The 26,986-nt window shown below is 34.0% G+C and overlaps 1 protein-coding gene across 6 annotated transcripts in view; it reads left to right on the forward strand.

Moving 5' to 3' along the window:
- Window positions 1-26,986, forward strand: part of LOC136039830 (cytosolic purine 5'-nucleotidase-like) — a 133,559-nt gene that overhangs the window by 23,106 nt on the left and 83,467 nt on the right. For 3 of the 6 annotated variants that reach the window (XM_065723737.1, XM_065723738.1, XM_065723739.1), the window contains exons 2-4: window positions 3,625-3,697; window positions 19,329-19,402; window positions 22,024-22,141. In XM_065723737.1, coding sequence (XP_065579809.1) covers window positions 3,639-3,697; window positions 19,329-19,402; window positions 22,024-22,141 — 251 coding nt within the window. In that variant the 5' untranslated portion in view covers window positions 3,625-3,638. Of the gene's footprint in view, window positions 1-3,624; window positions 3,698-4,153; window positions 4,269-4,333; window positions 4,353-10,859; window positions 10,994-19,328; window positions 19,403-22,023; window positions 22,142-26,986 lie in introns of those variants that run through there. The other 3 variants (XM_065723740.1, XM_065723742.1, XM_065723736.1) reach the window with 3 other exon arrangements.

A 26,986-nucleotide genomic window follows, 5' to 3' on the forward strand; every position in this document is an offset into this window, starting at 1 on the left:
GCTCTTATTTTAAGTTTTGACTGGATCTTGTGACATTGGGGGGAGTTTGGGGTGGGGGAACCTAAAATCATGGAAAACGCTTAGATTGGAGGGATCGGGATGAAACTTGGTGGTAAAAATAAGCAGTAGTCTTAGATACGTGATTTAAATAATTGGAAAGGATCTACTCTATTCGGGGGGGGGGGGGTAATTCTGAAAAATTAGAAAAAATGACGTATTTTCAACTTACAAAGGAGTCATCGGATCTTCATGAAACTTCATATTTAGAAGGAACTCGTGACTCAGATCTCTTATTTTAAATCTCAAACGGATCCAGTGTAATTGGGAGGGAAGGTTGAAGGGAACCGGAAATCTTAGAAAATACTTAAAGCGGTGAGATCAGGATGAAACTGGATGGAAAGAATAAAAACCTGTCTAAGACACGTGACTGACATAATCGGACCGGATCTGCTCTCTTTGGTGGAGTTGGGGGGGGGGGTAATTTTGAAAATTGAGGTATTTTTAACTTACGAAAGGGTGACCAGATCTTAATGAAATTCCATATTTAGAAGGGTCTTGCGCTTTAAAGCTCTAATTTTAAATCCCGACCAGATCCTGTGACATTGGAGGAAGATGGAGGGGGAAACCGGAATTCTTGGAAAACGTGAAAATTGGGATATTTTATTTTACGAAGTGGTGATCGGATCTTAATGAAATTTGATATTTAGAAGGAATTCATGTCTGAGAGCTCTTATTTCAAATCCCGAACAGATCTGGTGACAGATTTTTTTTTACATTGGGGGGAATTGGAGGGGGAAATCTTGGAAAACACTTGGAGTGGAGGAATCGGGATGAAGCTTGGTGGATAGAATAAGCAAATTTCCATGATACGTGATTGACGGAATCGTACTGGATTCGATCTCTTTGGGGGAGTTGGAGGGGGGGAAGGGGTTCAGTGATTTGGCGAGTTTGGTGCTTCTGGGCGTGCTAAGACGATGAAAATTTGTAGGCGTGTCAGGGAGCTGCACAAATTGACTGAATAAAGTCGTTTTTCAAGATTCGACCATCTAGGGGGCTAAAAGGAGAGGAAAAATTAGAAAATATTAGTTATTTGTAACATACAAGTGGGTGATCGGATCTTAATTAATTTTGATATTAAGAAGGACATCGTAACTCAGAGCTCTTATTTTAAATCCTGACCGGCATTAAGCCTCTTAATTTCCTTTTTAATCAATCTATTGATTCATAGAATTTTGCTAGAGCTCATACCTCATGATCTCTTGGCTCTTAGCTCTTCTTGCCTCGTCACAAATGCCATATGAGCTCTTAGCTCTTATTCTTATTACAACATTGAAAATAGAACGAAAATTGCAGTGAAACCAGACCAGGATTTACCAATAGGCCCATTAGGCCCTGTGGCTTTCATTATTCCCGAAGGTTTGGGGATTTCCCCGAAAATCTTGCAAAAACGGAGCAGCAAAAGCGTTTGGGCTAGAGGCGTCAAAGTTTTAAATCCGGCCTGTGTAAAAAAAAAACCTTGAGTTAGTGAGGTTTCAGCAATTAATATCATTATATATCTAATATTTAGTTTAATTTATTAGTTCTTTCCAAAACTGTTAATTTATTTTGGAATAGAAAAACATTTTAAAGAGAATTTTGAAAACTTGAAACTTTGGCAATCAAAAACGAACAGAGATTAATTAAAAAAAAACTTAACGAAAAAGAAGTTTTCTAAAGAAAAGTAAAGGGCCATATTGTACTTAAGATGAGAAGAAAAAGAAACCTTAAATAACTCGAACTCAAAACAGCCAGAAATTACTATTAAAAAATAAATGAAACCCAAAACGAACAGAAAATAAATTAATAATCATAACAAAAAACATACGACAGGTACTAATATAAATGAATAAATAAATCTCAAAACAAGTGAAGCTTAAGTTGAATGTGCAAATCAAGCTTAAAGGAACAAAAATATCTTGCTATTGAGGCGTAAATGAAACCCAAAACGAACAGAAATCAAATAAACAATCATAGCAGACAAACACACAATATATAAATGAGTAAATAAATCTTAAAACGGGTGAGTTGAATATGCAAATCCAGCTTGAAACGAACAAATATTTCTACAAAGAAAAGTTTGGATTTTGCCTCCTTTTTTCACTGTAAAAGCCAAAAATCTTCTTTAGCGTCCTTGGTGCTTTACTGAAAACGGATTATGTTACAAATATTTTCTTTCGTACTTATTACAACACTGAAAATAAACATAAATATTACAGTAAAATAAAATTTTGAACTGATGAGCTTTCAGCAATTAATATTATTATATATAAAATATTTAGTTTAATTTTATTAGTTCTTTCCAAGACTGTATAAGACAGATATAGCTTCACTACAAACAAGAGTTCGCATACTGCCCCCTTCCCTAACTGTATTAGTCTAAAGCCTACTAATCATGGGTGCTCCACCGAAAGTGAATATATTACAAATATTTTCTTTTTCAGTTATACCAGCATTGAAAATAAAAATTAAATTACAGTGAAAAAAAATCTTTAACAGATGATCTGTCAACAGTTAAATCATTATATATCAAACATTCATTTTGATTTTATTTGTACTTTTCAAGACTGTTCAAGACGCTTATAGTTTTCAGTAAAGCGCCAATGAGGCAGTAGGGTTTAGACTTTTACAATGAAAGAAGAAGACAAAACCCAAACTCTTCTTTGTAGAGATTTTTGTCCGTTTCAAGCTGGATTTGCATATTCAATTTAAAATTCACTGGTTTTAAGATTTATTTACTTATTTTTATTAGTAACCATTGTTTGTTTGTCTTCTATGATTGTTTATTTAATTTTTGTTTGTTTTTTATTTCATTTATGCCTTAATAGTTACAAATTTGTGTTCGTTTTAAGCTTGAATTGCATATTCAACTTAAGCTTTACCCGTTTTATGATTTGTTTATTCATTTATATTAGTACCCGTTGTATGTTTTTTTGCTATGATTGTTTATTTAGTTTTTGGGCTTCAGTAATTTCTGGTTGTTTTGAGTTTGAGCTATTTTAGGTTTCTATTTCTTCTAATCTTAAGTTTATTATGACCTTTACATTTCTTTAGAAAACAACTTTTTCGGAAAGCTTTTTTTTAAATTAGTACTATGGACTACCTATGAGCAACAAATGGTGAAGGCAGAACTAGTACACAGAGATCAAATGACGAAACTAAACTTTCAAGCAATCTATTTAGTTTCAGAAACGGCAAATGGTATTTCAGTATTTTCAGAGGCCATGGAGGGGTTTGACACCTCCCTTATTTGTCGATCATTTTTTTTCTTTTGAGTTTGGTTTAGTTGCAATCCCTGTCGCACTTAGGTTAAATTTCCTTATTCAAAATGATTTCTGCTAGTTTTAGGTTTCATATTTTTATACAAGATTTATTTTGATAATTGAAGTCTTTAGATGGAAAGCTTATTTTCTTTAAATGTGTTCTATGAAAAAAAAAGAAAAAAAAACTAGATGTAGAAACTTTGATTAAGAAAACCAAAGATGTTGATTGTCTGCCAAATTCCACCTTAAGTTTCAGAGAATGTGTAATATTGTGGCAAGTATTCTCCAATTTATTCGCAAATCTCACGATCATTTATCCTTCTAGGTATTAATGCAACAATGAATCCTTTTGTTGACGGAATAGGAGACAAAAAATGGTACAGAGAAACACAGCACAGGTATTATTTTTTTTGTTCGTAAATAATCTTGACTTGCATATATTACGCATTTGCAAGGACGAAAAAGGAAATTTTTTATTGACTAATTAATGTTTTTGTATAATGAGAAGGAGTGCATACTAAGTCTGTTTTATTAAGTTACGATAAATAGCGCTTATAAAAATATCCCCAATATATATATCTAAGGTGAGGTTTTTAATTATGTTTTTTTTTCGACTGCCTCCCTAAAATGTTGGGATGAACCATTTATTGTGGACACTTCATTACTCCGCAAAAACAACGGAATGGCATGTTTATTCAAAACCGTGGAGAAATGACTGGGGTTTGATCCTCCTTCACTCAAATCCTATTACTAATTTAATTGGCCGTGTCAGTAACTCCCAGCCAATCACCTGTCTTCAGCTCTGCAAACAGTGGTTTGACGTTATACAAACGGGTACTCGAAGAGAGTATTTGTTACTGTAGCCTACAGTCTGAGTCAGATTGTACAATGTACAGTAAGAAATCAGGAGCTTACTGACTCAGTGAGATTATCTGACATGGTCAGTAGGCTCCTGATACTCATAAGAGGGTATGTACCACGTTAATTCTCTTATTTCCACAACGGTCGTACAAGAGTTTCTGCTGCTTGTTGGGGAAGAAGAAAAACTATCTTGTATGTAGCCATCTTTTCTTCTATTTTAGTTGTGAAAGTCCCTGTTTTTTATCTTGGATTTACTTTTCAAAATTATTTCTGTTTCTGCTGTATTGTATCAATGCACAATCACTCTGGATGCTACTCATTACATGTTGGTTAAGTTGCTATTCAAGGTCAAAAAGGTTGACTAGTTACTGAAATTTCTATAGATAATACCTTATAAAATTATGGTTTTGAGATGAAACTGACCAGTAAAGAAAGCACAAACAGTGCTGTAATATAAATTCCATGTTGTTTACCAGAGAACGTGCCAGATACCTACTAAATAATTTACATATACCTACTAAATAACTACATATACCTACCAAACTACATATACCTACCAAGTAACATATACCTACTAAATAAGATACCTACTAAATAATTTACATATGATGAGAGGAGTGGGTCAAATTTGAAAAAAAAATAAAAAACAAAAGGCTATGATATAGGTCTACTAGAAACATTGGAAGTCCCAGAGTGTACCTAACGATTCATTTGGATAGTTGCAGTATTAAAAGAATAAGTAACGGAATAGCTTAAAAAACCCGTGGAAACTTCTTTTTACATGGTATCACATTTATTTAGATGATAGTAAGATATTCTAAAAACGTTTAAAAAAATTTGGTAAGGTTTAGGGTTTTGACGACCCTGCTTTCCGTGCCTTAGGCTATTGTTTTAGATGACACATATCGTCTTTGTAATAAGGATTTTTGTTATTAGGATTATTTTGTTGTTAGAATTTTTTTTGGCTCATAGCCAATTCTCGGGGTATATTACCAAGTTATTAATGGGGTTGTTAATTTTTTAACCATAAAAAAGGCACAATCCTAATTATCAGCTCATTTTGTTATCCATGGCCTACGTCTCGGGGCTTATGTAATAAACTAGATCATTATTTTCAGTGGTATGTTAAGAGTGGCGTCGATTCATGGAGAATGTGGGATGGGGCAAAAATGTGTTTTTCAAAATCTAGGGGGTATTTTTTTTTATTTTTCCCATGAAAATACAAAAAAAATTTCAATGAAAACACCAAAAAAGCTATTTCTTGAAATTCAATGGGAGGAAAAATCTTGGGGAATGGAGGCAAATGTTCTTCCCCCAATTGAAGCCCACGTATATTCGGGAAGATATGTGTGACCAAAGCCTCTCTCTCTTGATTGAACATCGTACGAAATATTAAATTGTTAGATGCTAAAGGCACCTGATTTTTAGTTCGTTTTTATCTGTCGCCAAAATCCTGATATCAGAAAAGACGAAGTCGGATCCCACAACTTGCTAATGAAAAATACGAATGTTTATCTATGTCTATTTAATTCTGTGTGGTTGATGCTGAGGTTTTTTTTGAGTGGCCATGCCATATTTCAAGTTTGTTTTTCATAAAATGTGTAGTTTAGTGATAATTTTACACATGAGCTCTTAGTACACATGTCAATACGAAGATAGCTTCCAAAGATTTGCATTACCTAATTTAAAGAAATATTCCTGTTAGCTGATAAATTCAACAGTAGAGTAATCTAAATGTGAAGAACCATACGGAAAAATTCATCAGTTCTATTAATTCGTGATTTCAGTGCGTTTGAATAATCCTTGATGATAATTAAGTTTGATACCAGATTAAAAGTTTTTGGATGTATTTAAAGATTCCAAGGTAATTTTCTTATTGAACTTGTCAGATAATTTTAGTCAAAGGTATCGACAGAAAAGGTCAGAACGGTTTTCAGGCCTCCTTACCTGAAGACCAAAACATGTTAGCAATGATGAAGTTTTTAACATATGTTGAAAATATTACCATATTCTGGAAAATATTTTTTCCTTTCAACCTTTAACCCCTTACTGTTGGAAGAAAGTTTTTCACAGCTCCCCCAAACAATTTCTGCGATTATTTGGTCGATTGAATAGTTGGACCCATATCCAGAAGCATGCATTTAATAATCTGGCATTTTGATCCATTTATATGTGGTAGTATTCAAAAGAAAAATAGTATCAATTTTAATAAGTAACTAATGGAAAAGGCCTTATTAGAATAGAAGTGCCATTCGCTAAGGTGTAGGGGGGGGGCAGACCCCTCTTTGGCCCCCAGCTGAAATTTACTTTCTTCAAAAATCTTGTCAAAAATAAGATGACTGGAAAAACTGGACCTTGCGTCGTCCGGAATAGCCGCAACGCTGCTGCTTGGTGAAAGAACTGCTCATTCCACTTTGAAATTGCCTCTGAATATGCAGTCTACAGAAACTCCCACGTGCAACATTTCCAAATCATCTGGGATGGGTAATGTATTTTCAGATCAATTGCTGACAATTAGAAACGAAAGCTCCCAGTTGACCCAATTTCAGGACGTATACAACTGCCTCCTGAATTCTGTGATTTAGTGACGTCAAAAAATGATTTGGTTGAAAAGATATTTTCCGAACATTCTAACCAATTAGCTAAGTGAACGAGCGATTCTGGCAGCCAAGAACAAAGACGTCTACGAAATCAACAATATTATTCTGACTAAGATTCGAGACCAGGCAGTCATTTACAAGTCAGTCGACAGAGTTCTGGAATCAAACGAAGCGGTTAACTATCCATCAAAATTTTTAAATTCCCTGGATCTCCAGGGGATCTCTAGGCGTACCTATAATACTGTTGTGAAATATTAATTCACCAAAGCTTTGCAACGGCACGCGACTTGCCGTAAAAAAAAAAAAAAAAAAAATGGAAAACGTAATAGAGGCAACAATCTTGACAGGGCCTTCCGAGGATGAGGCTGTTCTTATTCCTCGCATTCCCATGATTCCAATTGATCTGTCTTTTCAATTCAAAAGATTACAATTTTCAATTCGATTAGCATTTTCAATCACCATCAACAAAGTTCAAGGGCAATCATTAGAAAAATCCGGTATAGATTTTAATACGGATTGTTTTCGCATGGACAATTATACGTTGCATGTTCTAGAGTCGGTAAACCGGACGATCTATTTATATTCACAGACAATGGGACTGCGAAGAATGTTGCATATCCACAAGTTTTACGCAGTTAAAAATTAGCACCTTGCATACGTGTTGCTTTAGGAGGGGGGGGGGGGTAGGCTTGTGACTCAGAGAGAAATTACCAAACCGAGGGTGAGGCTGTTCTTATTCCTCGTATTCCATTGATTTCAACGGATCTGCCTTTTCAATTTAAAAGATTGCAATTCCCAATTCGATTAGTATTTGCAATCACCACCAACAAAGCTCAAGGGCAATCATTAGAAAAATGCGGTATATATCTTATTACGGATTGTTTTTCTCATGGACGCTTATATGTTGCATGTTCTAGAGTTGGTAAACCGGACGATCTATTTATATGCACAGACAATGGTACTGCGAAGAATGTTATGTATCCGTAAGTTTTACGCAGTTAAAAATTAGCACCTTGCTTACGTGTTGCTTTAGGGGGGGGGCTTAGGCTTGCGAAACAGAGAGAAATTACCAAAAGAAAGCTTGTCGATGTATTACATGAGCAACACGAAACCTGGCTTGGGGCTGAAAGAGAAAGTAAACAAAGACTGCGTGTCGAGGAATTACCAGAGTATATCCGAGGAATTACCAGTTGTATATCTATAGTTTTAGACAGTGAAAAATTAGCACCTTGCACACGTGTTGCTGAGGCATGTTCCAGAAAAAAAAAACTAAAAAATAAAGAAGAAAAATAAAATAAGAAAAAAAACTAAAAAAGGTAAACTAAAAAAAACTAAAAAGAAAAACAAAAAAAAAACTAAAAAAAACTAAAAAAACTAAAAAATCTAAAAAAAACTATAAAACTAACAAAAAGAAAAAAAAAAATCTAAAAAACTAAAAAAAAAGAAAAAAAACTAAAAAAAGAAAAAAAACTAAAAAAAGAAAAAAAACTAAAAAAGAAAAAATTAAAATTAAAAAACAAGGGATTACAAGAATTCAAAAACCTTAAAAAAGAAAACCAAAACTTTGAAGCATAGTAGATATCTTTGTTAGAAATTGGACTTGCTTTAATAATAAAATTTCTTTGAAAAAAACTGCAATAGAACACAAGGGACAATGAGAATCCATATATAGAAGCCTGCCCAGCGCCGGGCTGGGGCCCGGCGGTGAAGCCGCTGGGACCCACCTATATATATATATATATATATATATATATATATATATATATATATATATATATATATATATATATATATATATATATATATATATATATATATAATATATATATATATATATATACATATATATATATATATATATATATATATATATATATATATATATATATATATATATATATATATATATATATATATATATATATATATATATATATAATATATATATATACATATATATATATATATATATATATATATATATAATATATATATACATATATATGTATATATATATGTATATATATACATATATATATATATATATATATATATATATATATATATATATATATATATATATATATATATATATATATATATATATATATATATATATATATATATATATATATATATATATATATATATATATATATATATATATATATATATATATATATATATATATATATATATATATATATATATATATATATATATATATCAAAAGACAGCAAATTGATTGGCTGAGCCAGTTATTCTAGAATCTTTGCCCAGGGAAAGACCCCTGAGCTTTGGAACTATTTAGATAACATTTTTTGAGGAATCCTGAATTCAACAATTTGTAGCATGTCCGCGTTTTTACTAAAATACCATTGTAAGGCTGCTCTTGTAATTGCGCTATTTGTGTTATTAAGGGGCAATGAAGACAGGGCTTCTTGGATTACGTCACCTCTGCAGGGAAATTTTCGTTTCTTTCAACTGTTTTGATTGATGTGCTTTCTCGAAATTCGGATTTTATGGCTGAGGATGGACTAGTGTGTTGAGAGCACGTTTTTTTTGCCCCTTGTTCAATTTTAGCACTGTAGTTGTTAATTTTCTCCTCCAATTTTCTTTCAAAATCGATTCTATATAATGAGGGTGAAAAAAAAAGTGATATATCGCGTTTGTGTACGGAAACCCATTATTGGAAATCATTTATCAGTTTTGTACATGATGATGTAGTCAGTGGATAAAGAATTGTATTTTGCGTCTTCAACACGTAATTAATATAAAAAAAAAATTGCTCTAGATATTAAAGTAATACTTGCTGCTGTTAGCATAGTAAATGTGTGTTTGAAAAACTTTTTGTATGCCACCTAATAAAGGAGTAGATTTTTTATTTTCTAAGTATTGGTTCTGTAAATAAATATCGTTTAATTGTTGTTTTCGTTGATGCAAAATGGACTTGTACAAGTTTATTGTCTTCCCTTCCTGCTGGCGCAGCAGGACCAGGCGTTTTCGCCTCACCTGACATTTAAAGTTGAGATGTTACATGGGAATTTGTTTCACTCTAAACTTCTCTGACATTTTATGTTGTTTATTTGTCTTCAGTTTCAGAGCACCTCTTGATTTCTTTCTGCTTAAAAGGTAGCTAAGAGCATACCAGTTCTATCTGTATCAACTGACTTGCATATCAACATTGTAGCAGATTTTTCGCAATGCTTCGTTATTTTTATGTAACCTGTCGACAGAACACAAAATATCTGTCTTTGATTTATATTATTGTTGGCAGTACGGCGTTTGACTTATTTTAGTCGACATAAATGCCCGCTTTTGACGATATGTTTTCTTTCTCTGTTGTCTTTTTTTACTGTCCACATTATTGTTGACGGAATTGACGAATCAAAAACCTTATTTGAAAAATGTTGACAGTCAGAGCTAGTATCGAATGACGCTTAAACATGTTTTTTATTGACACAGTTTTAAGCTAGGCTTCGACAGAAGACGGAAAATTTTAAGCAAATAAGTCCAAGTAACATCTTTTTTTGACGTTTTACCGATAAAAATACAAGTTAACTCTTATATACTTTAACCCATTTATTACTGTCCTGAGTAATTCGGATTTTCACCCTCATGCAAGATATTTTCTTCTCTAGTGACGTGAAATCCGACTGCCAAATCGAAATTTGACTCCTGTCAGAACCTAGCTTAAGATACTATTATATAAATAATAGTTGCAGATTGACGCCAAAAATAGCTGCATTTGCATCTGATTTGTAGGTGGAAATAGAATACAAGTTTTTAATCAATAATTAAGTCTTGCACTGCCTGATCCATGCCTTGATCTGATTGACTGACTCCATGCCTCGATCCTTCTCTTAACACGGCAGTATATGAATTTTACGGTTAGTATGGTCGTAAAAGCTGCGGATTTGTATGGTTTAGTGAACTCTTCGTTTGAGTTATTTCGGTCAATAATTTTTCATGTGTTGTTATGCTAAACTTGGATCTTAGATATTTATATGAATGAATATCTTGCCAAGTTAAATGTCAGCCAACAACATCAGGACATTCCAGAGTATTTGTAACCATATTGTAATAATTCTTAAGTCTCGTAGTCTCTAAGCGCCTAATGGACGGTGAAGACATTTTGAGTTCCAACGAAAGCTCATATGAAGACGAATTGGAATCGTTCGTTGTTGGACAATATAGCCATATTCTCACCACCAAGAGAGTATATAAACAAAGGTAGTACCTCTGACTCAGTGAAATCAAGTTTAGGCTGAGATTTAAATTCCCGGGAATTTACGCAAGGATGCAATTTTGGTCGGGCTTCTCTAGGCGTTCAAATTCATTTATTTCAAATAAAAACGCGCTTATAAAACCTAATATCCCACCTTGACTGCTGCCTGTTTGGTGCCCCTTACTCTCACTTGAAGAGCGATTTCAAAGCAGTGTTTCCACTTCTACCGATATTTCGACAGATCTACCGAATCCCCAGTCTATCTCCCGACAAAAAAAGACTGTACCAAAACTAATTTCGGTAGAAAACTGGGTAGAAGCCGCCCAGAATGCATTATATTAAATATCTAACCTGACTAACTCCATACATTAAATGTTCAGTTGAAATATACTGTATAGTAGTTTGTCTCACTGAGACTAAGCTGATTATCTCCGAATGCAGACACAGAAACCGGTTTTACTCAGATCCAGAACTTTAGTGATCGCTATCAAACAGCTCGTGGTAACGAACTGTAGTAAGGAGTGACACGGCTCAATAGTAACCGAAACAATAAAAAACTGTATTTTAATACCAATAGTTACATCAAACGAATCGTATTTTATGCTGATTTTAAGTATACAAGTTTCATCAAGTTTAGGCTTTCCCATCAAAACTTACGAGCCTGAGGACGACTTAAATGCCTTATTTTAGAAAATAGGGAAAAATACCCCCTAAAAGTCATAGAATCTTAACAAAAATCATGCCATCAGACTCAGCGAATCAGAGAACCCTGCTGTAGAAGTTTCAAGCTCCTATCTACAAAAATGTGGAATTTTGTATTTTTTGCCAGAAGACAGATCACGGATGCGTGTTTAATTTTTTTTTTCCAATGGTGATCGTATCGACCCAGTGGTCCTAGAATTTCGCAAGAGGGCTCATTCTAATGGAAATTTAAAGTTATAAAGCTCTTTTAAGTGACCAAAAAATTGGATGGCACCTAGGCCCCCGCCCACGCTCATTTTTTCCCCAGAGTCACCGGATCAAAATTTTGAGATAGCCATTTTGTTCAACATAGTCGAGAAACCTGATAACTATGTCTTTAAGGACGACTTAATCCCCCCACAGTCCTCGGGGGAGGGCCTGAAAGTTACAAACTTTCACCATTGTTTACATATAGTAGTGGTTATTGAGAAGTGTACAGACGTTTTCAGGGGAACTTTTTCGCGTTGGAGGAGTGGGTGGGGGTGCGGGGTTACACGGGAGAATTTTTCCATGGAGGAATGCATTATGAGGGAGGAGAATTTCCATGAAGGGGGCGCAGGATTTTCTTGTATTATTTATAAAAACAACAATGAGAAAATAAATAAAAAAAGTTTTTTTCAAATGGAAGTAGGCCTAAAAAAGTAGCATTAAAACTTAAACGAACAGAAATTATTACGTATGTAATGGGGTCGTCTCCTCCTCAATACCTCGGTCTTTATGCTAAAGTATTTTCAGTAATTTCAACTACTTATTCTATGGCCTTTGTCTTTCAGGGGTCATTTTTAAAGAATTGGGACAAAATTCAAGCTTTAGTGTAAAGAGCGAGGTATTGACGAGGGGGCAAACTCCCTCATATACGTAATAAAAATATACAAATATAGAAGTTAGTTACGTGAGTTAATTTATAAGTTACATATGTTTTTTATTTAATAAAACGTTCGTGAAAAAAAATAAAAAGTTCTACTTGCCTTTTTAAGTAACCAAAACTTGGAGGGCAACTTGGCCTTCTCCCCCACCACTTTTTTTTATCAAAATTGTCCGATCAATACTATGAGAAAGCCATTTAACCAAAAAGAAATTAATATGCAAATTCCATTTTAAATTATTCATGTGCGATCAGCCAAAATCAAAAGAAGGGACATTAAAACTTAAAACGGACGGAAATTATTCCGTATATGAAAGGGATTGTCCCCACCACTACGCCCCGCTCTTTACGTTAAAGTTTGACTCTTTCTCACAGCTTTACTTTTTAGAACAATAAAAACTTTAGTGTAAAACAATAATTTCTGTTCGTTTTAAGTTTTAGTGTTGCTCCTTACTTTCAGTTAGAAAAAACTTTTTTTTAAATTTAATAACACGTAAATACCGAACGGGCAATTAGAAAGTCTACCTGAGAAAGTGAGAAAGTCTGATGATATAAATGTGTTGTAGATGAAGCCAGATAATCCTTATCCTCCTTCCCTCCGCGTTTCAAGCTTCTACTTTTTCCTCCTAAAAAGAAATCCTCAGAAATGGTGAGTGATTTTTTTTAAATCTTATACCAGTGTAATCTAGAACACTTTCCAATTATCTTACTCATCCAAGCCATTTCTTCATCATTCTCATGCTGTATCTACTCGAATCGCGCCGCTGATACTGAGAAGTTTTCAGTACCTCTACACTATCCGCCTTTTAACACTTAACGTTAAAGCCTTTTAACACTTAACGTTGAAATCAGTTCTTAATCTTAAGACGCGATTCATCTTCTACTGATGGTACTAGCGACTAAGTTTTAGAAATGTCGTGTCTGACCATTGCTGTGGCCCGGACTTTGTTTCGGGGGGTAAGAGGGATTTAACACTATAAAATTTTTTTTTACCTATGTTGGTATGTAAAAGTTTATGTTTGTTTTGTTAGACTTTATGCATGGGGCTCTTATCTGAATCACGAACCCCAGTGGTTAGGATTTGTCTAAATTATTGGGTTACAACATGTGTAAATTAAAGGTCTCCAGTATCGAAAAGAAGTTTTTTCTTTACTATTCCTTATTGTTACCATGTATTGCTGTTCGAAGAAAATGGTTTTATTATGACATTTTAATTTCAAAACACCTCATTGATTTTTAACTTCGAAAAATGAGTGAGAAAATCTTAATGAAGATTAACCTCTCAAATCTATACCGAAGGCTAAATGATTCGGTGTCCTTTGAAAGTTAATGATTCTTTTCAGTAAATTTTTCGGACCACATGCTCTAATAGATTTATTCTTTATGCAAAAAAGAAGAAGAACAAAGAAATAATGGACGCGCCTTTTTTTTGTTTCATGGAAGTAATTGATCTGCCACCCAAGCCACTGAATTGTCTGCTCGTTTATTATTAGCGAAGGCTGTAAATACGTTTTTTGGAACACTGAAACTAAATGTTTAGTTACAGAATAGACGATAATAAGGAAACATTCTTAAGATGAGAAGGGTATTAAAATAACGTGTTTTACCACCAACACTTTGCCCCACGAGCCCACATTGGCTTTATTTATGCCTGAAAATTGCGATTTTATCAGGTTTTCCTTTTGATTGTTTCAAGATTTTGATTGTTTCAAAGCATAATTTTATTATATTTTTACTTCCTCATTTCTTATGTTCGATTACTCCACCATGCCTTCCTGTATGTTTTAGTTTTGAAGCATGATTATTTCGTATTCAGTTTTACTGTTTTAGCTCTATTCTTTTTTTATTTTAACCATTTAACTAATTTCATCCATATGTCCTATTTATTTGTTATAGTTTTTTCTTGGTTTAAATTTTGTTTTAAGTTAGTTTTCCCAATTTTGTTTGTATTGACACGATGATTGGTTTTATATATAATACTTATTTTTTGCTTAATTCATATTGGCCTTTATGTAAAAAAAAATAAGTAGGCTATGGTACTTCTGATTGCGATAATCATTTTAATTTGAAACTTCATCTTATTTGTAAAAATGATGCAATACCATTTGTGGCAAATGTGACAATTTAAAAAATTGAGAAATCTGAAAAGTTTAAACAGCAAAATAATTAAAGATGCAATAACTTAAAAAAACTGTTTTTCAGATAAAAATAGAGATTGGTATTTAAACTTAAAATGAACGATAATGACTCTAAACATGACGGGGCTGCCACCTCGTCAATCCGTGGTAGGACTCACTTTTGGAAATCATATAAACCAGATGGTGTGTTCCAAGGGAAACTGTGCAAAGTGTGGTGGAACTGTGTGGCACATCTGAGACATTCTCCAAGATTGAGGTTGGTCCTACGGATGAGCCTTGTTCTAAAGGACCCTGCACTTTCCCCTTCGTTCAGACAAGCGGATGAATATAATCTTCGATTCGTAACTGGGAATCTTGTCTCTGCTATAAATAATTGAGTGATGATCGTTCAGTTTATTTGTGCTGCCCCTATGTTTTGGGGGCAAATGTGCCAATTTTCGGCAATACGTTTTCAGGAGTTGGGTGGTTAAAAAAAAGCTGTTTCTATAGTTTTGTACTCCTATCTCTGAAGGTTTGCTCAATGGAGTGTTGGGTATTTTCTGGTGAAAGTGTTTATTTTCGAGGCGTCTAAGTCTAAAAGCGGCGCTCTTTATGGCGAGTTCTCCGATGTGGTGCCATTTTTCTGTCTCATTTCAGAACGCCACGTATCTCGCACGATTCAATGATGCTTGGCATGATTTCAGCCACGCTTGGCACAATTCCGTCACGCTTGACACCTGCCACCTGGTGTACACGATTTCTTAAAGTAGGGGCCCCTCGCATTTCCCTTTGGTACTTAATACGCGCACTGAAACTTCAAATTCCATTTGAATGAGTCTTTTCACGATATCCTTTGACCGTTGGTTTGATATCATCACTCCATAAAAAAAAAAAAAAAAAAAAAAAAAAAGACCATGAAAAACAGAAACATACACATTGGGTCCCGTGCACATTTAAAATGTGATTTTGTGTTTGCAGATAGAAGACTTAAACATTCTCTCTAGGGATCAGTTTTCTGATATCATTTTCATCAAGATTGATACTTAATAAGCGTACTGAAACTTAAAATTCCACTTGAATGAGTCTTCTCCCGGTATCCTTTGACCGTTGGTCTGATATCATCCCTCCTTAAAAAAAGCACCAAAAAATAAGACCATTAAAAGCACAAACATGCACATTGTATCCTGTGCGCATTAAAAATGTGATTTTATGGTTGCAAATAGAAGACTTAAACATTCGCTCTAGGGATGAGTTTTCTGTTATCATTTTCATCAAGATTATTCCTCTTTTTATCTACTGTTTTCCCTTTTTTCTAAGATTATGTAAATATTCTCATGCAAATGACTTTTGATATGTTTAATAAGTTTTCAATTTGTCAGTTCTAACAGGGTAAAATGAATAAAACTCATTTAGCTGTAATAAAATTTGTTTTATTATAAGGTTTAGACTAAGGTTTAATGCACATGTTTGGAAGTAGTATGAAATAATGTTTCTTTTGCTGTATGTATTGTCTTGAAACCTCGGATTTTTAGAGTCTTGACTACTATTTACAAGGTTCACTCTTTACTGAATTTTATAATGAACGGTTTGATAATCTTATGCCAAGAAAGATGACAGTATTGCCACTTTCACTGGGAACAAATTTCTGAATACTACATGCGGTTGTAATTTCGCTTATGTTCGTACTGCATAGCATTCAGCATGTATTTCGTATAATCATCCTACATTTGGCAAAAAGTATTGCATATCAATGTCCTTTCAGTATATATCAAATTGTAGGCTACCAATATAACGGAACCATTGGTTGGGTAGTTAGACTTTTCAATGCATGGCGGGCTTCTGGTCCAGTTTTCAATTGGTGTCACTGTTCCACCTTATTACCTATTAGAAAAATGCAAATACTAAATTTTAACTTATTTTATTATACACAAAAAAAAATTAATGTAAATATTGAAAAGATAACATGCCAAAACGAATATTGTTGTCAAGCCAGGAAAATCTATTTTGAAATGTGAAATCCCTAACGCCCCATAGAAAAGAGCTTACACGAAGATGCAACCTTTTGATTATTAGCTATCAAGGTGTTAATTGTGTAGAGTTCCTACTTTTCTTTTGTTTCAAAGCTTGCATATCTCTGTATTTTCTAAGGTGGTAACAAAACTAAGTTTGACGTTTTCCATCCTGGGTGCCAATATTTTTGATGACGCTTCTATTGCGTTCCATTTGTTTAATTAAAGTTCTCTTTGACTTATTTTTGAATTCGTGACTTCAGATGTGGTTGTTAATCAAATGAAAGAAAAAAAGTATTTCTCGGACTTCTTTCTGCGTCGTAAAGCTAAAAATGTTAGTTGAAAGTGATTCACTAAGATGATAGATAGTTTTGACAAGGTTAGATCGCGGGATATTTTTGGGACTGCATAAATCGCTTTCAGATGTTTGCTTGGATGGCAAGGCTAAATTAAATTAAGGGCGACCTCTTTTTTTCTTATACAAACCAGATCTTTTGAAACTCTGAAAATCAAACCTTAGCTTATAATTCTGGTTCTAGAAAAATGAAATTTCGTTACCCCAAAATTGTGTTGTTCGCTAGTCAAAAACCTTTCTAAGATGCTAATGTGGGTAGTTAATGAAAGATTTTTACAAGGCTTGACTGTTTCTAAGAGAGGTGAAACTTTCTTACTTGAGGGTTAGCCTCGCCTTACATTTATCTGGTTAAACCTATTGGCAGAGCTAGAAGAGAAGAGGTTCCATATTCCTTCAAGTTTTCTGGATTTGTTGCTATTGTTTATTTTCGTATTTAGTCAGAATTTTTACTTTGTGAATGGTCCATAACCCTGTGCTTGACTTGGCACGCAGGTTCATGTTTGATGGAAACTTTTCTTAAATGTTATGTCATATTTTGAATATGTCTTATCTAAATGGTCCAAGTTCCAAAAGCACAAGGAAAGAAAACGATCAAAAATGGGGTTTTCAAAGGCCAAATGAAAATACTGGAGAAAACACAGAAAGCTGAACATTTCGAGAGAACAAGCGCCTCTCTTCTTCAGCGCGAACAAACTAATAAGATTAAAAAACCAATGAAAAAAAAACGGCAAGAAAATTCAAATAAGATTCAAGAAAAGACTCAAAATTAAAAGAATTAAAATCAAATACCTTTCTAAAAATTCAATTTTTTTTTTAAATTCCTTTAAAAATAATTGAAATTCCAAAAGCAATTGTTTCAACATGAAATATTCGGCCCTATCTAAGGATGCTTAAAGTAAGCTTCGAGCCTTCTCCCGCGAAGATTTGATTTTCATGCCGGCTATTTCTGCCGCTTTGACAATTATTTGTTCTTTAATTAGCTTTTCTGAATACCAGGCACATTTAAGATTATAAACACCGAGATACTTTTCTAATATTATCAAAGGCATCCAAAAATACGGAAGGCTAGTGACCTTGTTCTAATATGCAGGCTTCAAATTTTGTTTGTTATTGCCCATAAAGGAAGTTATGGACTGTCCTCGGTTTGGACTTCGTAGTTTACTTTTTGGTATAACTCTTTTTGTTTTCGGCTTTCAACAAGGGTTGGTAAATGTTGATTAAAAGGTAAACAGTAAGCAACATGTTTTGGAATGTCTGCTCAAATTAATTATTTTGTTCATGATTTATAGCGAACATGTTCTTAAACGGCAGTAGAAAAACTACAGTACTTCTATTGCATTCTCTTCGGGAGTTATTGTTTTCTAGCATATTATTACTCCTGTGTTCTGGGAGAAGATGTGTTCAGGTTTTGTTCCAAGATATTAAAAATTCCGTATATTAAATAAGAGAATATTGCTATGAAACTAACGCCGTCAATAAAACCATTCTGCCATACAAAATACTGTACTTGTTGTGTCAAAATGTTCTACCAGAATTACAACTGATGATTCGATTATAGGAAGGCTGGTGTCGTGCGTGTAGTGTTATCTTGTTTTTATTATTGCGTTTTAAAATAAGCCAAAAAAAGTAATGGTAAAGCTTTGACTTGATTTTGGTTTGACAGGTTTCATGCATAAAAGCTTACACGAAAGAAAAGAAATAAAAACCGCTCAGTTTAGTTTGAACTATTCTCCTCCATCACTTTTATTATTTAGCATGACCAGGTTATAATAACAACCTTTTCTTGTTTAGAGCACTATAGCGTAAAGGGAATAGATTTGGTAAGATCTACTTGACATGCCCAGATGGAGGGAGGGGGACTCATTATCACTGTCATTATTTAACATAACAATTTTATAACAGTAATTATTATGTAGTATAACAATTTTATAGCATTATTTCCATAGCATGACCACAGTTTCTTAGTGACCGATTCGAGGAAGGGTCAGCGAGACGACTCCCCTCCTTCCGAACGGTACGGGCAGAAGTCTAGTCATCAGCTACTGAACTGGCATGTAAATATGTGTTTAACAAATTCTGCTTAATAGGTTCTCGTAGACTGAAACGTACGGATCGGCCTGAAAGAATACGTTTTTGGGCCGGAAATAAAGCTAATTTTCCTGTAGGCTTCTTTAGGGTAAGGATATGGCATCTGTTTTGGTTTATGAATAGCGATCTAACATATATTTTAACATTTTTTACGTATTTTTTCAGAATCTTTGTAAATAGAAGTCTTCATTTAGAAAAAATCCAATTCTATGGATTTGACATGGATTATACCCTTGCAGGTAAACTTATGCTCCTTTTGAATTGTTACTGGTGTTGGTATTCACTGAAAATACCGTATAGCCTACTGTTAGGATACGGCCCATAATTTTCCCTTTTCTTTTTGTTTGATTGTCAATTGTAGTTAGCAGCTCAATAATGCTAGGAGATAGAAATTTGATATTTTTTCCGGTATAGGGATCGTGAAACGTTGAAGAAAGTTTCTCTTAAGTTTTAAAGTTTCTAATAACTCTCTAGAAAAAAATTGGAATTATTTTTTATAAAGCTTAATGAATAGTACTAATATGAATAAGAAGCCCTTTTATAGAGTCCTAAGATCAGAGATTCCCTATCTCTTCCAGATATACAGAAATAAAAATCAGTCCAGGAACGCCTATTTTGAATATTTAAAAAAGTGAATTTTGATTTAAAATAGAACTTTCAGAAATGGCTTGTGTATAGAAAGCCCCGGTCCTGAATCAGACTGACACAAGTCCAGCATTAAAAAAAATAATTTAACTCATAGGTGGGGGGCAGGCCGTTTTCCGGAATGTTTTAATATCCACATTTACCAGAAGGAGTTATCGTATCTCAACCAAACAGATGGGAAGTAAAATCTGTGAAAGGATGTTTGGATGCAATCCGAACTTGGGGAAGGGGTTGTCGGATTCCTAAATTCTTGTCATTGGGGCATGTACCAGAAGGGTTGTAATATTTCGACTAAGCCCGTCAGAAAGTACGAGCTAGTATATATTGTGTCTTTTAAGGATTGGAACCTTGCCCGACATCTGTGAGGGATAGAAATAAGGAAGAACGCCTAGATTATTGTCATCAGGACATCAAATAGAATAGATTGCCTTAATCTCAACCAAACTTAGTGTGAAGTTCATACTTCTTGTGGATTCATATCTTATCGAAACTATTTGGGGTATCAAGTCTTAGACTTCAACCAAACTTTTTGAGAAGTAAGATCTAGTATCCTAGTTATACCCGTTGAAGATCTAGGTCGGATGTGTCCTTTATGGGGTAGGAAAAGTAAGGTATCCCCTCATTATCGTCAGAAAGTCATCATATTTAACACAAATTTTGTTGGAATTAAGAATAAATATCCTTGCTATGTCTTTTAAGGGTTCTAATATTTTCTTTTTATCTTCTTTTTTTTTTGGGGGGGGGGAGAAAATTTCCTAAATTATTTCTATCTCTACGTCAACCAGAACCATTTTTTTCGGTTCTCAACCTATCTCGATAAGAGGTAAGAGTAAGTGTCCTGGTTGTATTTTTTACCAAACTTGGTGAGAAGTAATAGTAAATGTCCTCTTTGTGCTAGACTAAATCTTAATCAAACTAGGTCTCAAGTAAGAATTAGTGTCTTGGCTTTCTTGTAGTGCTTTATCTGGATGCAATCCAACAACTATAGAGAAGAAAGGGGGTCTCTAAAGTTTTTCATCATAACAGTTACCCGAATTGACTGATAGATATAAATAAAGCGAAATAAGAAGTAAGGGCTTGTGTCCTAAATATGTTCTTGAGGTCCGGAGTCGATTCCACTCCTGTGGATAATATAGAGATGCACCAAACTATTGTAATCTGGACATCTGCCAGAATAGTTTGCAATATTTCGAGAAAATATGGTAGATTCGTTCGATTTCCGACTTGTATCTTCGGTTTTGATCACGGTCGAATCTCATTAGAAGATGGATCTTTTAATTTTTTCCTCAGGAAATCTAGCAGAAGAAGAATATTTAATCTCAATCAAACTTGAATACAGTTAACATCTTGTGTCCTAGTTTTGTTGTTCGAGGGTTCGCATGGAGAACCTAAATTTTCGTCATTAGGTTATCTACCAAAAGGGTTTGTCGGATCTCAACCGAACTTTATCAGAAGTAACAGTTTATGTTCTAGTTATGCCTTTTTTCGACTCCCGGATTGATTCAACCTATGTGGGGGAGAAGGAAGGTAGGGGTGGGATTCAGACTCTGGTCATAAGCACATTTACCAAACGGTGAATTTGGATCTCAACCAAACGTGCTAGAAAATAACAGTTGGGTTCATAGTTTTGCTTTTTCATGGATTGCATTTGATTCGACTTTTGTGGAGGGGGTGGTACTAGGGTATCAAAATATCTTCATCAGTCTTATTAATGTGTGGGATGGTAGATTCAAGAAAACTTAATTAACAGTTATGATAATGGCTCCGAATGTTCCGTCGTATGGCTCCGGGTCCTCGATTAATATTATTTCTGTACTTGATGGTGTTCATATAAAAATATCCTGACCCACAGCAAAAACTTTTAGAATTTTAATTGAATATAGCAGGGAGTAACAGCTAGGAATTTTCTTGCCTCTTTAGAAAGTTCGAGCATGGTAGACATTGTCTCTCTAGTTGCTCTGCAACTCTGTGCCCCAAGGGTCAATTTAAATAAAATTCACGGTAATTTTTATTAGAGCTATACGAAAATGCTTCTCCCCAAAAAAAGGACTTGATGTGAAAGACCAAAGATGATTTGTGCGGTAGTTATAAACAAATTCATTCGAATTGACAAAACTAATAGAAAAAGGTCCTCTGCATTATTCAGAAGCTGAATTAAAAAAAAAAAAAATCATTTCGGCTTTGAATTGGTGTTACTTATTTATTTTTGTTTTAGAATATATTGCTCCAGATCTCGATGTCCTTGGTTTCAACCTTATTAAAGAGAGGCTAGTCTCTGTTGGATACCCTCAAGAAATCATGGAGTTTGAGTATGATGCATCGTTTCCTATTAGGTTTGTATTTGATGTTTAATGTTTAAATCGTTTGATTGTGATTTTTCAATTCACGGAATCATTAATGATAGCATAATTTGCCGCTAGTCTCGATAATTAACTTCTTTTTTTTAAGAAAAAGAAAGAAAAAAAAAAAAAAAAACGCAAAACATTTGAAATTCCCTTTTTGAATGGTCTTAACTTTATAGATTCTTGCAGTCTACCACTGCTGGGAGTTCCCCCGTTTTATGGTAGCCTACAATCCTTGAATGAAACTTTGCGATACATATTCCTGTCGGACAGTTTTCTGGTAAAGGTAATCTTGAAAGGAAGAGTTTTTGACGAGTTGCTTCTGCCGTGTAGCCTCAACTTTACCAGGAGGAATTTAGACATTTTTATGTATATTTCTGGAAGTTCTTAAGTCGAACTGGCCAGACATGACAATCAAACAGTTCGTGGTAACGAACTGTAGTAAGGAGCGACCCGGCTCAATTGTAATCAAAACTCTAAAAAATGGAATTTTGATACCAATAGCTACATCAAAAGAATTGCCTTTTAATGCTGATTTTAAATATATAAGTTTCATCAAGTTTAGTCTTAACCATCAAAAGTTACGAGCCTGAGAAAATTTGCGTTATTTTAGAAAATAGGGGGGAACAGCCCCTAAAAGTCATAGAATCTTAACGAAAATCACACCATCAGATTCAGGGTATCAGAGAACCCTGTTGTAGAAGTTTCAAGCTCCTATCTATAAAAATGTGGAATTTTGTATTTTTTGCCAGAAGGCAGATCACGGATGCGTGTTTATTTGTTTGTTTTTTTTTTTTGTTTTTTTTTCTTTTCCCCAGGGGTGATCGTATCGACCCAGTTGTCCTAGAATGTTGCGAGAGGGCTCATTCTAACGGAAATGAAAAGTTCTAGTGCCCTTTTTAAGTGACCAAAAAAATTGGAGGACAACTAGGCCCCCTCCCACGCTAACTATTTTCCCAAAGTCAACGGATCAAAGTTCTGAGATAGCCATTTTATTCAGCGTAGTCGAAAAACCTTATAACTGTGTCTTTGGGGACGACTTACTTCCCCACAGTCCCCGTGGGAGGGGCTACAAGTTACAAACTTTGACCAGTGCTTACATATAGTAATGGTTATTGGGAAGTGTGCAGGCGTTTTTAGTAGGATTTTTTGGTTGGGGGGAGTGGTTGAGAATAGGGGGATAGGCTGGGGGAGCTTTTCATCGAGGAATTTGTCATGGTAAAAGAAAATTTCCATGAAGGGAGCGCAGGATTTACTAGCATTATTTAAAACAAAAACAATGAAAAAAGAAATATGAAAAAGTTTTTTTCAGCTGGAAGTAAAGAGCAGCATTAAAACTTAAAACGAACAGAAATTATTACCCATATGAGGGGCTCACCTCTTCCTAATACCCCGCTCTTTACGCTGAAGTATTCGTAGTAATTTCAACTATTTATTTTACCGCTTTGGGGATTCAGGGGTCATTCTTAATGAATTGGGACAAAATTTAAGCTTTAGTGTAAAGAGCGAGGTACTGACGAGGGGGCGAACCCCCTCATCTATGTAATAAAAACTTGAGAATACAAAACTTCTTTACGTAAGCTAATTTATAAGTTACGTATATCTTTTACTAAAAAAAAGATTCGTAAAAAATTAGAAGTTCTAGTTGCCTTTATCTTAATTAACCAAAAAATCGGAGGACAACTAGGCTTCCTCCCCCGCTCTTTTTTCTCAAAATCATTCGATCAAAATTATGAGAAAGCCATTTAGCCAAAAAAATAATAAATATGCAAATTTCGTTTTAGTTATTCTTCTGCGGAGAGCCAAAATCAAAACATGCATTGATTGGAAAACGTTCAGAAATTAAATAAAAAAATGTTTTTAACGGAAAGTAAGGGGTAGCATTAAAACTTAAAACGAACAGAAATTACTTCGTATATCAAAGGGGCTGCTTCCTCATCAACGCGCCGCTCTTTACGCTAAAGTTTTTTACTATTTCGACAGTTACAAACTTTGCAAACATTTACAAGTTACAAACTTTGACCAGTGCTTACATATAGTAATGGTTATTGGGAAGTGTGCAGGCGTTTTTAGTAGGATTTTTTGGTTGGGGGGAGTGGTTGAGAAAAAATAAATAATAAATAAATCAAAACCTGATAAATCAAATATGCAAATTTCGTTTTAATTATTCTTCTGCGGAGAGCCAAAATCAAAACATACATTGATTGAAAAACGTTCAGAAATTAAATAAAAAAAATGTTTTTAACGGAAAGTAAGGGGTAGCATTAAAACTTAAAACGAACAGAAATTACTTCGTATATCAAAGGGGCTGCTTCCTCATCAACGCGCCGCTCTTTACGCTAAAGTTTTTTACTATTTAGACAGTTACAAACTTTACAAACATTTACAAGTTACAAACTTTTTTTTAATTATTCTTCTGCGGAGAGCCAAAATCAGAACATGCATTGATTGAAAAACGTTCAGAAATTAAATAAAAAAAAACAAGTTTTTTTTAACTGAAAGTAAGGAGCAAAATTAAAACTTAAAACGAACAGAAATTACTTCGTATATGAAAGGGGCTGCTTCCTCACCAACACCCCGCTCTTTACGCTAAAGTTTTTTACTGTTTTAAAAAGAAGAGTTGAGAGAACGAGTCAAACTTTAGCGTCAAGAGCGGGGCGTTGGTGAGGAAGCAGCCCCTTTCATATACGAAGTAATTTCTGTTCGTTTTAAGTTTTAATTTTGCTCCTTACTTTCAGTTAAAAAAACTTGTTTTTTTTATTTAATAAACAACAAAGAGAGATAAAACTCTACAAAAAGAAAACTTCAAACGAGACGACGGCCAGTCTTCCAAACCAAACACCTGTTTGTAAAATTAATGGTAAAATTAATTGGTGGTGGTTTTTATTTGTTTTTAGATTAGTTTGCTTTTAATTTTTTATCTTGTGCTGAGGACGCCTTGTTTGGATACAGGCGAAATATCCGCGTTGTTTTAGTCTTTCCTCTCTACTGGCCGTCGTCTCGTTTGAAGTTTTCTTTTTGTAGAGTTTTATCTTTCTTTGTTGTTTAATGTATATTTTTTGTAGGGAGGAGGATATTTGAAAGGTATAAACTATAGTTGAAACCACAAAATGGAATATAAGATATTATAGGGGGATCGTTAAGATCTTGAGATTCCAAGAGTGCTTACAGGCATCCATGCCGACCTTGACCTTACGTGCCTTGGGTTCAAGTTGATACTTGTAAAAATATGACATATTGTCTAACATTTCTGAGTGACTCAAAGGATTTTGTATAAGATTGCTCCTTTCTTAAACGTGCTCCTCAATTCGCCGACACGTTAGTGGGAATAGGTGAGATTTTTCCTCGAGTGAAAGCTTTTTTTCAAGTCAGAGCGTCTTGGAAGCCATTTTTAACATACAATATTGCCGTTTTATGTTTAATTAGCTTTTCTTTTCAAGTGTTGTCTTCTACCTACTTGAACTACCTAAATTTAATTAACTTCTCGTCAAAGCCTTTGACTGACTATTAAGTTTGTGTTGCTCATTTTAAGGAAACTTCTTAGAAAGATTCCTAGATTAACACTCAGAAATAACATGATAAATATTTTGGATACTGGTTACCAATTAGTTTTTTTTTTTAAACTAGTTTTTTTTCCTATACTAAAATTGATCGAAAACACCTAACGAAAAAAATTGTACATCTTCTGAAAATTTTGTTGTTGTTTAATTTAGTGATGTCGTTTGGGTTCTGAATAGTAATATAGTGTATCTGAAAAAATTACCCTTTTACGTTTGCCGTTTTATCAGCCTGTTTATTTCGTTTACCAAATGATCAGAAATAAATTGGAATACTGCCCGTGATTCGCAAACCACACACGTTTCCATCGAACTAACCTGCTTATTCATTTCTATGTTATCTGTGTTATCTAGACAGAGCACTTCTGCTAAATAAGGCCCATTAGAGGAGATACTCTCATTGGATTTCTGTCCGCAGTAATTTAATCCATTGAGTTTGACCTCTTTGTCTGGGTCTTAAATATATTGCCCTGTTTGGTATGACCTTTTACGCACATTGGAAAGCTCAATGGAAACACGAAAAAAACTTCTTTTTTAAGGTAGTATAAGAAAACGACAATTTTTGTTAATTTGGCGTTATGTCCAAAGAGTATAGATAACTTATCAGAGTGAAAACTGGCTCTAGTGTAAAAAAAAAAAAAAACTATCAACGCCCCTTAGCGTTAGGCAATATTTGACATTTTTTCAGTGTAACAACAAGAATAATAAATCTAATAAGTGTAATCGGTAAAATTATGGTATTAACAAGTGGGTGATCTCAGTTCCTGACAGAAAATGATTACAGAATTTGAAAAATGCCAAGTATTGCCTAACGCTAGATGGTGATGGCCGTGTTTTGTTTGTCGACACTAACACCAGTATCTGCTCTTGTAAGTTATCCATACTCTTTGGTTGATGACTGTGAAACTCTAAATTCAAACAGTGACTATTATTTTTGGCTCATTCAGCTGTTTCTAGTGATAAACGGCAAGTCCAAAAAAGATTCCATTGTGAATGGTCGCTTATGAGTGAATTAGAATATCCTGTACAGCATATCTGTACAGGATCCGTATTCTGTAAAGGTGTTCGAAATTTTAGTGTAAAGCCGTAAACACTATTTCCGTAATTTCTAGCTTGTATGGGGTTATTTCCTGAAGATAGAGAAGAAGAAGAAGAAAAAAGCTAACTCATAAGGAAAAAGCAAGAAGAAGAGAAGAAGAAAAGGCTTTTTAAAAAGTATTTCATGTCTGTACAAATTCTCCTTTAAAACTGCTTCTAATAAGTAATTCTGTTCTTAATA

The sequence above is a fragment of the Artemia franciscana genome, chromosome 20, assembly GCF_032884065.1.
Source record: "Artemia franciscana chromosome 20, ASM3288406v1, whole genome shotgun sequence".
Lineage (NCBI taxonomy): Eukaryota > Metazoa > Arthropoda > Branchiopoda > Anostraca > Artemiidae > Artemia > Artemia franciscana.